Source organism: Phytophthora cinnamomi, assembly GCF_018691715.1.
Source record: "Phytophthora cinnamomi strain GKB4 chromosome Unknown Contig38, whole genome shotgun sequence".
NCBI classification, from domain to species: Eukaryota; Oomycota; class Peronosporomycetes; order Peronosporales; family Peronosporaceae; genus Phytophthora; species Phytophthora cinnamomi.
The window spans coordinates 415,558-431,269 of record NW_027150971.1 but is presented as its reverse complement, the minus strand read 5'-3'; the positions used below and the strand labels follow the sequence as shown (position 1 = coordinate 431,269).

Below are 15,712 nucleotides of genomic sequence, written 5' to 3'. Positions count from 1 at the left end.
TCCAAAATCACCGTGACATCACCTCCTGGCTGTGGAGACCGCTGGCCCATCCTGGTGTCCTCACTCTACCTCGACACCTCCCTGCGTGCAGATCCGCCCACTTCGTTGCGGAGAACGCGCTGCTGCAGCGCTTCAAGCTGTGAGCAATGCGAGCAGCCTGCCACCGTGGCAGTGCCACACTGGGCGTCCTCCGAACAGCCGTCGTCGGTCTGTCAGCACATCCGCAGCGCGGTGCGAGTCCATCCAGTCTTAGACGAACACTAACGGCCGATCGTTGAAACCCTCTCTAAACGGATCGCGCTGCTTGGTCCGGCAGTTCATTTGACACTTTACTTCGAGCATGTGGCGAGCGCGCAGCAGCAGCGGCAGCGTCTTGGCGGCGCTGCGGCCTCGCGCGGCCGGTGGGCGCGCTACTGCAGCCAGGCTCCCTGCGGCTGTGGCTGCGAGGCCGTGGCAGTGGCAGTGGCGGCAGGACGCTGCGCTCTGGCCGCAGGTGGCCAGCTTCAGCTCCGAGTCATCGGGTCGCGCTCCGAGCCAGGAGGAGGCGACGAACCCGGCGCTGCGCTCCAGCCAGGGCGACGAGGCCATGAAGATCACGCGCGTGGGGATGTACGTGAACGTGGCGATGGCGGCCACCAAGGTGCGGGCTGAGGGGGCGACTAGAACTGCAGATTCGGCCGAGGAACGGCCCAGAATTCCGCTGACGAGCCGTCTGTGCGTGCTTGCAATTGCCGTCGCAACAGGGCGCGGTCGGCCTGGCGATTCACTCCAGCGCTCTCGTTGCCGACGCAGCGCACTCGCTGTCGGACTTGCTGTCCGACGTGGTGACGCTCTGGAGTGTCAAGGTGGCGCGCCTCCCGCCTGACCCCAAGCACCCATACGGTATGCGTGGCTCTGGTGTCATATTTGATGTGGCCGGAGCAGAGCGTCGTGAATAATGGTGTGGTATTGCTAGGATACGGCAAGTACGAGGCGGTCGGGTCGCTGTCGGTTGGAGCCATTCTGGTGCTCTGTGGTGTTGGGATTGGCGCGGACGGGCTGCAGGTCATGCAGGAGATATGGAACGGCGCTGCGTCGGCGCAGCTGCCTGAGTTCGATCTGCCGTTCCTTTCAGGTTGGTGCGCGCATGATCGACTGCACGACGAAGGAGCGATCTTGTCTGACAAAAACCTGTTATAGAAATCGATCGTGGCACGCAGTGGGCACTCGCAGCAGGAGCTGCCGGTGTGTCTATTGCGGCGAAGGAGGCCTTGTACCGCGCAACGGTGAAGATCGGCAAACAGGCGAACAGTAAGGTGCTGATCGCGAACGCATGGCATCACCGCACCGACGCGATTTCCTCCGTGGTGGCACTGGGTGGCATTGTCGGATCGATGGCTGGAGTGCCTCTGCTGGATCCAGGTACGCCATGTACTTGTCAGCTGGTATTTGCCGTGGATACTAACCGCAATGTGTTGTGCGCTTGAATAGTTGCGGGTATGGCGGTCGCTGCGATGATCGTGAAGACTGGTGGAGAAATCTGTCTAGACAGGTACATACGTTACTACAGCGACGTGTTGTTGGAAGGGTGTAACTAAAGCTCTGATGCTAATTGACTTATGGGCACGTTGCAGCGTGCAAGAGCTAACGGACAATACGGTGGAAGCCGAAGTTCTCGAAACGCTGAAACAAGTGGTGCGTCCCAACTAAAGCAGGAGTACTGCAGTAAAGTTGGTGCGCTGGGTACTGACATTTTTGGCGTAATTGGTGACTGCAGTCTGGTAGTGTTGACGATGTACTAAACGTGTCCCAAGTCCGCGCTCGCCGTATGGGACCGTATACTCTCGTGGACTTGCGCGTTCATGTACGTTTGCGTTTTGATCGTGGCGCAAGGTGTGGTTGATTTTTACTTGCCGCGTACTCTTTTTCTTTCTCCTTCGATGTAGCTGGATGCTCGGACGAGTATTTCGATGGCACAACAGGTCAATCTGAGCTGAGTGCCAGCTGAAATTACATTGAGCACTAACTGTGCTGTTTTAGATTGCCGAGCGTGTGCGATCCCACATTTTACAGGAGGTTCCGGACGTATCCGAGGTGCTGGTTCACATCGACGTCCAATTTGGTACGAAGAAGAGGGCGTATCTGCGCGCTTCCGTGTACTACCACCACTAACACCGCAATCCGCTGCAGAGCAATTCGGCTTCGCCGCGGCGACAACCTCTGACGTGTGCACGAAGGATTTCCGCCCGTACAAGGAGATCAAGAACGACATCAGCTATGCGCTAGCCACCATCCCGGAGATCACTGGGACGACGCACATCAACACACATTGGCTTCCGCATCTGAATGGCCAGGGAACCGTCGTCGACGTCGCGATCGTGGTGCAGCCGGACTTGAAGGTCGGTGCAGCCCACGCCGTCGCAAAGAAGGCCAGGAAGTACGTATTAATACGGCTTCTGTCTACTCGTGTTCGCTCCAGTTTGCTCACTGTGTCTGTGCTCTACCCGTTTCACCAGAGCCATCGAAGCCATCCCGTACATCGTGGAAGCGGACATCCACCTCGAGCTGCAGGACGACGACTCGGACCAGACCACCGTCGCCCCATAAGACACCCCAAAAATATACAACGCCCTTGTTCAGCATGTTGCCTTTTTCCTGCGACGTGTGAGCCCAACTTGGATGCAGAGGTACCAAAAGACGGGTACAGTTCCTGTCAGTTCACTGGATGGGGGAAATGAATTGACTTGGGAACGCTTAAATGGCTCTCTCCTATTGGCTAATATTGGATAAAGGCACTCTGACTATCACGCGGGTTATACAGTAGTACAGCGAGCTCATCGCCGTTACCTTGCTGTGCGCTCGAGCGTATCTGCTGTGCTACCACCCGCGTGGTGCCCACTCCCCTGAATAATTATTAGCGCACAAATGCATACATTCTGGCTAAATGTGGTTGTTAGTGAGGCATTGACAACCTTCCTACATTCTAGATGTAGAATGAGCACTCGGTTCATATTTTAAGCTGGCTACTGCGCTGAATTAGTCCGCGTGCAATCCTGTTACAGAAGTATGACGTTTACGGAGGCGTGACAGCGTTCCAGGCTTCCTGAAATTTAGCTGCGCAACAAACCGCGGTAAAAATGCGAGTTGCCATAGCCTGATAAACTCGGGCAGCGGAGTTTGATGCCCGAGTGCAATCGTCGTTGACCGCAAAATATAAAATCTAGGAGGTCAACAAACAGCGAGAACCTTGGGTGTTCTGCTTGGTCGCTGTCGTGCCATGGCCCTCGGTGCGCATTGGCGCGAGCATCCTGCGAGTTGTTCACGTATGCCGACCTGCCCTCGAGGTTATACATGTTGCACGTCTCTCATAGCTGCCGCTGCATGTATCAACTGAGTAGGCTAGAATTCCTGCTCTATTACTTCGTGCGAGAATAGAACAGCATAGATTTTGTTGATTTTGTGGAGCGAACATCGTTGCTAGAATACCCAGGTGTCCTTGAGTCAATCCCCGAGACACACTGCGGTATGATCACCATATTTCAAACCTCGCTAATGTCTACGTCTGTTATTTATCGAATTCCGGAAATCATAAGCCGATATACCTACGTTCTGGCTGGCGGCTCCACATAAAACTTACGTAAGTGGGAGAATGACAAACTGGTTCGCGGGTTTTGGGGACCCGCTTGATTCGCAGTTCGATGATTTTTGTATTTTGGTAGTTGATTGGGTATGTACTTATTGAAGTAGAATTAACAGCATCTCCACCGGTCGTGTGTAGTGATAAGTTTTAGTTTGTGCGCTCCATCGGTTTAAGTAAATTGCGCTAGATTTGCTGAGACTTTACGGTGACCGCGGATTTGAGCAAGTTCGCTCTCGGAGAGGGCCTTGAGTAAATCCATGAGGAAAGCTTAACCGTCGATTTTGCGGTCAAGACTGTGGTGACTGCCACGCACACACAGCCAAGGCCCCCAACGCTCTCCGGATCTAGGCACGAGATCAGGCTGTTTGCACGCCATCGACACGCTGACTAGCGGTGCTAATCCTCCTGATGCAGCTCAGCGCTGGTGATTGTACTTGATCCCTTCTTGCCGAGCCTTGTTTGACTTTACAACTTGCTTCCTTGTTAAGCCCTGTTTGCCTTGTAACTTGCTTTCCGTCGTCTACATTGTTTCTTTTACTGCTGTGGTGCTGCTAAACAGTGCCAAACACGATGAGGGGGTGCAACTTTTGTGCTGTATCGCTAATGTCACCGAATGTAGCGTGAATGTAGCTGAATGTCGTTCTCGCCTGGAGGGGCAAGCACAGTTCTTACGAACTGCGAATTTCCAAACTCTGCGCCAAATGACAAAATCGGACACTAAAAAATTTCTGGCACTCTGCAGTAACAGCTCAGCCACGGTACTGCGCGCCAGGCGGCAACAAAGGCAACAAAAGCACAGCCAGCAAGCATGCTGCAAGAGGAGTACCGTGGCCCCGCAGCACTAGAGGATCATGCTCCTGTTGCACGAGGCGCACCAGTGCTCCGTCGTATAGGTGTGCGTGTTGGCGAAGCCGGCCGAGGGAGAAACGAATTCCTAGGCGAAGCAACTATCGGCAAATCACCGAATAAAGAACACATGCGGACGCTGCGGAAAACCTGGTCATAAGTTATGACTCATAACAAACGTGCATATGGCGAGTAGGCCGTTAGAAGGTGAGGCGAACCGCACGATGTAATGCATAATTCATAATGCACGTTTTATCCAGATATCTACTTCAGCACGGTCTGTACGTCCAAAGCGGGCTCCATCTTTTTATTTTCATCGTCTGCTACTCTATGACCTTCGCGTAGGCCAACTTCTCAACGGTGTACAACATCGGACCCTTCCCAATGCTGATGTCCATCAAGCCTCCTGCTCCACGGTCACCTCGCCAAAACGCACACCTACATGACGGACCCTTGGTGCTCCTCGTACAACAGATGCATGGTCCTCTTGTGCTGCGCGACCATGGTACTCCTCTTGCAGCTTGCTTGTCGGCTGTGCTTTTGTTGCCGCCTGGCGCACAGTACCGTTTACTGATGAGTAACAGAAAATTTTAGTGCCCGATTTTGTCATTTGGAGCAGAATTTGGAAATATTTTCTCACTAACCACAACTCGGAGGTTAAAGGGTGTATTGAATTGAGTTTATATACCATAGGTCCCCTACTAACAAGAGAGTATCACTATTTGAGATACCGCTGCAAAGAGAATTATCTGTACCTCCTAAAGTGCAGCCATTTTGACACAGCGAAATACCACACGGTGAGTGCAGGCAGCGCTCTTTTTAATTTAAAAAAATGCGTAATTGTGGCTACCCGCGATTTGTTGTGCTGGTCAGCTCCTCTCATCATTTCCATAAGATATGCACTGTTTTTGCCAAGTTCGAGGGGGCCGAACTTAGCAAAAACAGTACTTATCTTATGGAAATCGGCCCATCTGGTATGAAAGCACGCCCGTGTCGTTCTTGGGAACAACTAATCGCATGTGAGCATTGTCTCGTTTGTCTAAGACTAGCATTTTCCAGGTACACTATGTACTATTCCATGTACATTGTGCAGTTTTGTGCATACTCAGGCTTGCCGAAGTCGACGGTAATTGAACACCTTCAAGACGTCCGATTTTGCCCGTGATAGCTGCGCATTTCCAATTGTCAGGTTACTTTGCCCAAGAACGCTGAACTATCACCAATCACTCCCGCCTTCTCGTTGAGCACGATGATCTCATCTCCTAGGTTTAGATGCTTTGACGGCGTTCACGTCTTCAGGCTTGATAAGACCTTGGGCGAGTGCAGCCTTGATCGCCTTTTCGCCATTTTCTGCATGAGTTTGCTTCATGCCCGCCAAAACCTCGGCGGCGTGTTTCATCTTTTGATCGTCCAGCTTCTCGATGATCACACTGACGCTCGCAAACTTTCCTCCTCGCTCTTCATCTGCATCTGTGGCAGTCAAGCCATCGTCTCCAGGATCTTCTGGATCTGTGGGCCGAAGGAATCTCTTCTGGCCGATCAAAGCATTGGCCACCAAGTCGGGAGTGGTCTTCGACAAGAGCTTCGACTCGTCGGCATTCGTGAACGCCGCGACGACATTGCTGTGAGCTAAAACCGCGACTGCAAAGGCAACGAAGTATACACAGCGCGTGACTGTGGCGAAGGGATTCTGCTAGAAGGAGGGGCTTGTGATCTTGGAAGCGAAATGAGATGTGACCGCCGACCATTCTTACGTCTGTACGGGTGGCCCAACGGTGGGGCCTCTGGAGCCACCGAGTGGTCCTGATCCATAAAGCATGCCAAAGTAAACAAACAGTAAGCAACAGCAACTACCTGAGCTACCCACATACTGAAGTAGACACCTGTCGTCGAGCCAACAATACGGACGATACTCACATTGATAAAGCACCCCGAAGTAAACAAAAAGCAAACAATAACAAAGATCATTCGCAATACCGAGGTATCCAAATACGAGAGGTGTACCCTCGTCTGCCTCGGGGGCGCATCTGGCTTAGTATCGCGTGCGTCCGTACATGTTGTAGTTCTTTGTATTTACGTCGGCACCGGCTCTGTTGTGGTATCTCATCACTATGATGAAATGTCACAATGTTCGAATCAAGTTTGACACCCCAGGTGATCATTTCCAGAGGAAATACGAGACCCCGGCAAACAAAAAGATGCTTAGCCACCATATTGGATTTCTCGAGATAATCACGCTTATAGTTGACCAATCAAAAGTTGTACATAACCGGATATCAAAATTAAAGCTAAAAACACTCGTAGAAAGCCTTAGCAACTCTAATGCGCTTGCTTCTTACACGAGCTTTCCGGTAATATACAATAAGCTAAAATTGAAAAATATTGAGGTCACACGCCCCAAATAAAATCCCGGATTTCGGGGGTCCGGAAATGGAGATATGTTTTTCGACCGATGTAACCCCACGAGTTCTTAGCATTTTCTAACGATCAATAGCTTAAAAGTAGCACAAGACACAGCTCTTTCGATCCATGCGGTTAAATCGAGATTCGTAGCCACGGGGGGTAGAGAAACTCGATAAATATGAGCTAGACTGCACCCTGAGCGCGAACGGCGTTATCCGCGAAAAATAAAATGACAATTTTGAGAAGGCATGCCATGATCAAGTAAACACGAGTGGATTGAACTAAACCTTGACTGCTTTTGGCAGTACGAACCTTTACAACATAGGTGACTTGTGGGCAATTTCTCAAGATCAATGGTTTGCCAATATTTCTCGATCAAAACGTGCGACCCAGGTTTCGAAAGTGCAACGATTTGGGTGTAGAATAAAATTATCTTTCCAACAACCCGAATAATTTTAGTTCATCGTACGGTCCGCACGAGCCAACACGTTCGTATTATTGACATCGTTCCTTGTGTAGATCCATATGCATGTTCAGTCTTACTAATACAGTATCAGTTTCAAGCAGTGCTCTCTCGGAGTGTGCCTGCTAAAAAGTGAAGGTAATTTTCCCATTTAGTATTGCAACGGGTGCCTTCCAAAACCCTCACGAAAGGTCCCGCATTAAAAAGTTTAATCGCGGGGAATTGTTTGATTTGACCACTTTTTGGTCGGATCAAACAATTCTAATGCGCCTCTTAAGCAGCAACGTGATTAAAATAGTGACTGAACTTCACTATACCCCAAGGTCGCGTACCAGCAACCATTTGAAACGCTTCGGTAATTTAAAATAAATTACCGACCAAACTGATCCGACGGTTTAGTATGGGTTTTGGAAGGCGCCCACTCCTGGGCGATTAATCCAGGATGGCGACCCCAGGCGAGGCCGAGGGCGCGGCTGCGGCTGCGGCTGCCGGTGCGAGATGCGCGCGGGCCGACTGCACGGCGCTGCGCGAGGAGCTGGGGCTGCTGCGCGGCGACCTGCTGGAGCTGGAGGGCGAGAGCGAGCAGCTCCACGAGCAGCTGGGCGCTCTGCAGGCGGACGCGAGCGCGCGCGAGCTGCAGGCGCAGCAGACGCTGCTGCGCAAGGACGAGGAGATCGGCCGCCTGAACGAGACGGTGGCGGGGCTCGCGGCGCAGCTGCAGCAGGCGCTGGACGAGCTGCAGAGCGTCCACGACGCGCAGAGCGCCAAGGCGTCGCCCGAGGAGCCCAAGGCCAGGCCTCTGGAGCGGGACTGGGAGGCGCTGAAGACGCAGAACGAGGCGCTGGAAGCCAGGCTGAAGGAGCTGCAGGCGCAGGCGGAGAGAGAGGCCGCGGCCGGCCTCAAGGCCCAGCGGCAGGTGGCGCAGGTGGCCGAGGAGAGCAAGGACAAGCGCGGCGAGCTGTACGCGGCCCTGAAGGAGAACGAGGTGCTGCGCGACGAGGCGCTGGAGATGCAGGACGCCGTCAAGAGCATGGCGGAGCGGCTCCGGGAGCACCAGGCCTCGATGCAGACCATGCAGGACCAGCTGGACGCGTACCGAGACGCCGTGGACGAGCAGGCGCTGGAGATCACGCAGCTGCACGCCAAGGCGGAGCAGCTCGAGCAGGAGAAGGTGAGCGTGGAGGCCAAGCTGATCGAGATGGACGAGCGCGAGAGCGACGTGGACGCACTCATGAACGACGCCAAGGCCAAGTTCGACATGGAGAAGGCCGTGCTGATGGCTGAGTTGGACGAATTGAGGCGGAAGCTCAAGCAGCAGCAGATGCTGCATGAACAGCAACAGCAACAGTTCCAGGAGAGTAAGAAAGTGGTGCAGGAGGAAGAGGAGGAAGATGCGGCTCGTGGGAGTGCCAGTGCGGGCATGGAAGATCTGGAAAAGCAACTTGAAATGCTGCAAGAGTTGCGCATCCGGGATAAAAGCACCATCCTGGAGCTGAATCAGCGTATTCTCCAGCAGCAGAGCGACTTGGAGAGTCTGGCAGAACATCTAAACGTAGACGCTGTGGTGGAGAGTGCTGTTCAGGCTGCATTGCAAAAGCAGAAGGCAAAGCTGGAAGGCGTTGAGCAGGAAAATGTTACCCTGAAGCGACGTCTGAGGGAGCAGCGTGAACTAGTGCAGGATTTGGAGCTCCGGCAGGGTATTGTTGAGAAACAACTCGTTGAGGCGGAGGAATGGAACGCCAAATATGAACAACAGGCAGGGCTGGAGGACGTTGTAAAGTATCAGAAGAAATTGCGTGCTCAGCTCGAACAACAGCAGCAAATGAATATCAAGCTGCGGCAAGAACTCAATGAACAAGTGGAAGCAGCTGGTAGGCTGCACGTGGCGTTCGAGAGATTAAAGGCTGAGGTTGGCAAACCTGCTACATTCGAGTACGATGATCTCGCGATTGCAGACCACTTAAAGGGCCAATTAGCAATTAACGGAGCAGTGATGAAGCAGATGGAAACTCAGATTCATGAGCTGGAGGCAGAAAGATTGCGGTTCCTGCAAAAGCTGAGAGACCAAGCGCGCTTAACTGGTCACAAGCTTTATGAGCAGCATGGTTTGACCACCGAGCAGTGGAGGGTCGTTGAAGAGTTCATTGATCGCGTAAAGCACACGCCTGAAGTAGCCAAACGTCTTCTGGAGACCAACGCTGGCTTCGCAAGGGCGTGCGATGAAGTGGAGCAGTCAGCTCGACGAGCACAGGATCAGCAGGATGCCATAGAGGAACTTGAGAGAAAACTCGACATCAGGAGCGAAGAAAATGCGCTCTTGCTGAAAGATATTGAACATCTTCACAACGAGTTGGAGGCAGCACAGTCTAAGCCATTGTCTCAAGCATTAACTCAACCCGTCACTAATCCAGATGATGGTAGGGGTGAACTATTACGCTCCCTTGAATCGGTCAAAACGAAGTCCCAACGACAAGAGGGTGTAATCTATCATCTGCGAGCTGAAATCGCATCACTGCGAAAGGAACGCGAGCAAAAGAGTGGTAAGAAAGAGGAGGTGCCTTCCAATAACTCTACTGGGAGTCTGGATGTGACAGTTGTTGCGGCTCAAGCAAAACCTGTCGTCGAGCTACACACCCAGGCGTACGCAGGAACACAAACTTCTCCTCGCGCGGCAGAGAAAAAACTGGCAGTCCCTGTTCAAACACAAACGATCAACAACGATGAAGACAGCGATGCTTTGTCGCTATCAGCTTCGAAGGATGAAGAGGTAGTTGTCGTGAAGAAGAACAAAGGGGCGCCCCCAATGCAAACTGAGCAATCCTCGACAAAGCGCTTACAAGCAAAGCAAACATCCTCACAGGTTGATTCATATTGTAAGTCGGGTGATGGCTGGACCGATCATGCTGATAATATTGCACTGGTCGTGGCAAAAGCGATCGAAGCACAGTTTGCCATACTTCAAGCCCAGCCAGGTTCGCTGTTGACCTCTACGCCACACAATGCCCCAGCTGAAGCTGATAATAACGAACGCCCTCCCCCTACAATGGTATCCGATCGTGTCAAGAATAACGTCGATACCAAGGCAGTCCCTCCGGAAAATTCAGTAACTCCGCGCTCACCACTGTCTCGTGTGACAGTTGATGATATTGCTTTTGAAAGCGAGGACGAAATGATCCAGCAAGTTGACTTTCTACGGGAATTAAACGTGTGTCTAGACGAGCTAGTGACAACGGAAGCGCGAAATGAAGATCTTCAGCAGCAACTGAATCAACATGAAAAAGTATTCCAGTCACTGATGGACCAGCACACGATCTTGTACCAGCATTTCTTTCAGATGCACACACAATACGCCAACGCAGAGATTAAGCTTCGCAATGAACTGGATGAGAAGACGCAAGAAAACAAGGACTTCAAGATCAAATGCCAGCGGTACGAGGCTGGCTTGCATCTGCTTGCCGTTCAAAACGACCAGAGTGTCACAATGTCGACCTACGCTCTTATCAGTGGAAACGAAGCACAGTTACGTTCGGAAGTGATTGAGCTGACCCGAAAAATCGCAACCTATGAGGTGAACGAAGCACGGCTTAAACGGAAGTATCAGCAACTTCATAACGAGTGGCGCAACAGCACAGAGCATAATAAATTGCTGCAACGTGAGTGGGGTGAGATGGAAAAAACACTGAAGTATCGGGTTCTGTACCTTGAAACATGGAAGCAAGGCGCTGACGAGATGATTGAACGCATGGAGAAAACGCTAGAAAAGAGTGTTTTGCGTGAATTTGCGGACAAGCAGCAGCGTGTAATGACGGATGTCCTGAAAAAGTATAACATACTTAGCGAAACGTATGCAAAGATGCATGTTAAGTATCTGGAGATGTACGACTTACCAGCACAGCTGAGTCGAACTCAGCACAGTCTCCTGGTATTGCAAGCAGAAAAAAGTTCAAGAAGTGGTTCTGGAAGTACTGAAAGCGGTGCCCCGCGCATCCTTCAGGATCGGATAGATCAGTTGGAAAGCGAGTTGCGCGTCCAAATAGATCATGTAAGGGAGCTTGAGGAAACGAAGCGAAACAACTTGCTCGTCAAGGATGAGTTGGTACAAACCTCTGCCGTGAAGGAAGGCTCTGGAAACGACACCGACCTGCGCAATGAAAACACGATTTTGTACGAGAGGATCAATGAGGTCGAGCAGCTCTACGAAAGTCTTGCGCTAGAGTGCGCAAAGTACAAGGATATTGCCTCGTTAGCAGCATCTCAAGCGAATGTGCTGACGAAACGCGCCGCTCAGGATCAAGGCAATCGAGAGCAGCAAGAGGAACAGCTGCGCGACTTGATGGCCGCCTCGGAGGATCACGCGATTGTAGGGGAGCTTCAACACCAGTTGATGCAGATTAAGACAACGTACCAACAGTTCCTGGTGCAGTACGATTTAGTAACCGAAGCTCAGCAGCAGACACTCTTGAAAAATCAACGGCTCGAGCTCGAGATGGAGAAGAAAGCTCAAGAGCTATCTGCAATCCGTGAAAAGACCAGCGATAAAGCTCAAGTTCAAGAGAATGCGATAGCGCAAGTCAAAGAGCGTGACTGGACAGCGCGGAACACGAAATGGGAGGCTTTCCGGAAGCGTTTGGACGCTCTGGAAAATGAAATAGTAGTCGAGCAGCAGCGCCGCAAGCAACTGGAAAAAGATCTGGAAGACAAGCAAGCGCAGCTGCCTCTACTTGAACTGAAGCAACAACGAGGTAACCAAAGCGAGGTTGGTCGCCTAAAAAGCCGAGTCGACGCGCTAGAAACTCGAGAGCGGTTGCTTATGGGACAACTTGAAGCTGCGATGAAGGCGACGGGATCGAAGGAAAAGGAAATCCGATTGCAAGCAGAGCTAAATGAAACAAAGGCACTGAATGAAGATCTCATGCGGCAAGTGGAGACTATTCAAGCTCGTGTCTCCGAGCTGCTACGACTAAATGGAGAATTGGAATCTGACAAACGTGAACTTCGGTGCAAATACGAGGATCTGGAGCTGGACCTGCAGTATGCTCGGTCTGGCCTCACGGGTGGAGACAAAAGAGCACCCGATAATCAGCGAGAAGCAGAACGCGGCTCCAGTCATTCCCCATTGATGCGACAGAAAGTGGGTTTGTATGAAAAGGATCAGGCGGAGTTGCAGCAGGCTGCTCAGGCGACTATCGCGAGTCTAAAACAACTCGTCGAGGAAAAAAATACGCTGATCAACGAATATCAGCGTAAGCTTGCGGTTGTACGAGCTTCAAGTGCCCAAGACAAAGCGCAGGATCGACTGGAAACTACCCAATTGAACAAAAAGCTTTATGAAGAGAACCAACGCATGATAGGGCAGCTTAAAGAGGCCATGAGTACTATCAGCAGTATGGAGCGATCTGGCAAGAGTAAAAAAGCTTTGCAAGCTGCACAAGAGCGGCATGATCACGTGCTTCAGGAATGGAAGCAAGCTGAGGTGGCATTGGAGGGCGCTAAACAGTCGACTCGCGAACTTCAAATGGAGCGAGAAGTACTACGGAATGAGAGGGACCTCGCTGAAGCTCGCGCGGGTGAGGCGCTTGAGGAAATTGTGCTGCTGAAAGATAAAGTTGCAGAGGGCGACAAACACAGCCAAAAGTTAGAGCATCAGATTACTTTCGTCAAGCGTGACATAGTGAAGAAAGAGGAGAAACTGAAGTTATTGCGTGACGCGATTATCAAACTGAAGGAAGAGTTCCTCAAGGCTGAAGACCGCCACGCTGTCGAAATTGCCAAAGCGCAGCATGCAATGAATCAAGATTTCAGTGCTCGGAAGAGGAAAGAGAAGGAGCGGCGCGAGGAAGAGGAAGACGAGTGGCGTGAGGAGAAAACGCGACTGCAGAGCCAGGTGCAAATTCTGCAGGAGAAATTGGCTTTGCTGAAGAAAAAACACGACCAACAGCAGCGGCGAAAGAAAAAACTTGAAAACGAGGAGAAAGAAGAGAAGGAAGGTACCTCGGAGGCTGATGCCTACGTTTTGAAGGAGGAAATTGAGCGTCTGAAGCGGCTGCTGAAGGAAAAAGTAGTGAGTGAGGCGAGAGCTGTGGAAGAACTGGAGAAAAAAATCAAGCTGCTGCAGGCCCAGAACCTTGCGCTGCGTGAAGCAGCCACTAATGCAGCACCGGCACCGCCGACCGTATCTGACGAGAAGACTACGCGCGAGAAACTGGGCGGCGAACGGAAGCTTCAGCGCCGTGTTGATATTCTCATGCTGCGTCTCAAAGAGAAGCAGGCCGATGTGACCAACAAAGACAGTGAGCTCGAGCGCTGTACCGAGAGAATATCAAAGTTGGAGTCTGAGTTGCAGTCGCAACAGGCGAGATTTGAGAAGGAACGTTTGAAAACGCAGTCAAGTGCAGTGCCAACGATTGTGTCGGTGCCAATCAAGCAACAACTCGAAGAGTTAGAGCGCCAGAATGCTTTCCTCCAGGAAACACTCGCGCTGAAACGCAAGGAGTGGGAAGAGTCTTTCACTCTGCAGATGGAGAAATATGAAGCTCAGTTGCAACGCCTTCGCCGGCGACTTGTACAGCACGGCATTTCCTCGAATGACGAGGATATCAATGATGATGACACCAATGGCGCAAAGCCTCAACTGCTACTTGAAGAGCAACGCTTCCTCGTTGGGCAGGAAGTTCGTGAAGAACTCCTGGTTCTTGGTGATGAGCTGCGTAACAAGGAGCAGGAAATGGTAGCAAAAGACACAAAGTTGCTCGAACTGGAGCTGGAGGTTGAAAGTCTGCGTCTTGAGTATCGGCGACTTCAACGGAAGAATCAGTATAGTAGTGGTTCACCAAACAACGATGACATGTTGAAACAGCGTCGCCCCCCAAGAAGTGGTTCTGCTGGAGGACGGGGTTCTTCATGGGCGGCACAAGAGCGCCTTGAGCTTGAAGAGGTGATCGAGAACATGAAGAAGGTGATTGAAAAGTTGCGTACAGAGAATGAAAAACTGAAGAAGGCAGCAGCCAAGCAGGCACTGGTTTCTCCCGAGCGGCTGGATACCATGCGACGCAAACTCAAAGAGCAGAAGGATGCGCGAGACCGCCTCGAGGTTCAGCTAGAGAAATTGCAGCTCGAAAACAGCGAGCTGAAGAAAGACAAGTTGAGGCTTCAACAAAAGCTTCGAGCCAAGACCGCGTCGTCGAGCTCGTCAAAGAACGAAACGAATGCTCTTGAGCTCCAGCTTCAAGAGAAGGATCGACAATTGCTCAAGGGGGAGCAAGAGTTGGCCGAGTTGCGGCATCAAGTGCTCCAGCTGGAGCTGCAGCTTGAGCACGGCGCCAATGGTGACAATCCTGAAAACGAGCAGATTAAGCTGGAACAAGATGAGCGTATCAAGGAACTACAAACGCAAGTGCTGGAACTGGAAGACGAAAACACTAAGCTAACCAACGAGTTGGCGGCGTTTGACGAAGACTTCTTCGAGGAAATCGAAGATCTCAAGTACAAATACGCGCAAGCTGTCCGCGACAAGCGCAAGCTGGAGAAACGACTCGCAGGAGATGCATCTCCTGCATCGACGTCTTCACGCCGCAGTAAGAGATGCTAGGGGGGGGTGAACCTAGTAGTAGTCGTCGCCGCGAGACACACTTTCTCGCGCATGGGGCGCAGAGTGATGTGTGTTTGTATTGTGAGGTGTATTTGCCTTCACAACAACAAGAGGCGGGTACGCCGTGACGATGCCCGTGTCCACCAGGTTTTTCAGAGTCAGCAGATACTCCTGGATTAATCGCGAGCCGAGTTATCTACACTCGAGTCGCGAGGTCAGGATCCCAGGGATGCAATGGAAATCAGACCTCAGTGCGTGCGGCAACAGCGACGATATCCGGCATTATCAACAGTTTACGAGCGCCGCCGCCAGTTCACACACCGCGGGACTTGGCGTCATCACAGGCACACTCGAACCAGCCGCCGTCATTGGCAGCGCATGGATGACTCTGAAATCACCGTGACATCACCTTCTGGCGCCCTACCATCACTACAATTGTTAACTGGCTGCTAAGCCTGCGCCGGACACGAGCAAGTGGCTGCTGCTGCTCAAGAACTACCACCAGCTCAACATGAGCAGGCCAATTGGGCTTCGCCGCGGCAAGTGTGCGCGAAGGACTTCCGCCCGTTCAAGGAGATCAAGAACGACTTTAGCTATGCGTCGTTCCGGTGATCTCCGGGATGGTGGCTAGCGCGCATCAACTCCCGCATTTGAATGGCCAGGGAACCGTCGTCGACGTCGCGATCATTGTGCAGCCGGACCTGAAGGTCGGTGTGACCACCGCCGCCGCGTGAGACCCCAAAAAATACAATGCCGCTAAGCCCCTAAGACCACCTGGATGAACAAGTTGCCT

At 52.0% G+C, this 15,712-nt stretch overlaps 3 protein-coding genes across 4 annotated transcripts; 2 read left to right on the top strand and 1 right to left on the bottom strand.

Annotated features, from left to right (window-relative positions):
- Window positions 1-340: 340 nt before the first annotated feature.
- IUM83_03166 (Cation Diffusion Facilitator (CDF) Family) lies at window positions 341-2,586 on the top strand (the record flags this gene model as incomplete). Its single annotated transcript, XM_067927151.1, has 11 exons — window positions 341-640; window positions 744-882; window positions 956-1,114; window positions 1,180-1,401; window positions 1,471-1,531; window positions 1,614-1,674; window positions 1,757-1,843; window positions 1,926-1,961; window positions 2,020-2,101; window positions 2,170-2,416; window positions 2,496-2,586. 11 exons carry the CDS (start codon window positions 341-343, stop codon window positions 2,584-2,586), a joined length of 1,485 nt encoding a protein of 494 aa, XP_067791943.1.
- A 3,134-nt stretch (window positions 2,587-5,720) lies between these two features.
- Window positions 5,721-6,433, bottom strand: IUM83_03165 (RxLR effector protein; the record flags this gene model as incomplete). The annotated part of the gene is made up of 3 exons (XM_067927150.1): window positions 5,721-6,106; window positions 6,220-6,268; window positions 6,383-6,433. The coding sequence occupies 3 exons, from the start codon at window positions 6,431-6,433 to the stop codon at window positions 5,721-5,723; spliced, it is 486 nt and encodes a 161-aa protein (XP_067791830.1).
- Window positions 6,434-7,773: 1,340 nt separating this feature from the next.
- On the top strand, window positions 7,774-14,919 carry IUM83_03164 (putative centrosome-associated protein; the record flags this gene model as incomplete). Of its 2 annotated transcripts, XM_067927149.1 has the most annotated exons (2): window positions 7,774-9,748; window positions 10,469-14,919. In XM_067927149.1, 2 exons carry the CDS (start codon window positions 7,774-7,776, stop codon window positions 14,917-14,919), a joined length of 6,426 nt encoding a protein of 2,141 aa, XP_067791723.1. The 2 variants fall into 2 exon arrangements, with proteins under 2 accessions (XP_067791723.1, XP_067791722.1); XM_067927148.1 differs by lacking the exon at window positions 7,774-9,748 and having other exon boundaries at window positions 11,407-14,919.
- Between the last annotated feature and the right edge of the window lie 793 nt (window positions 14,920-15,712).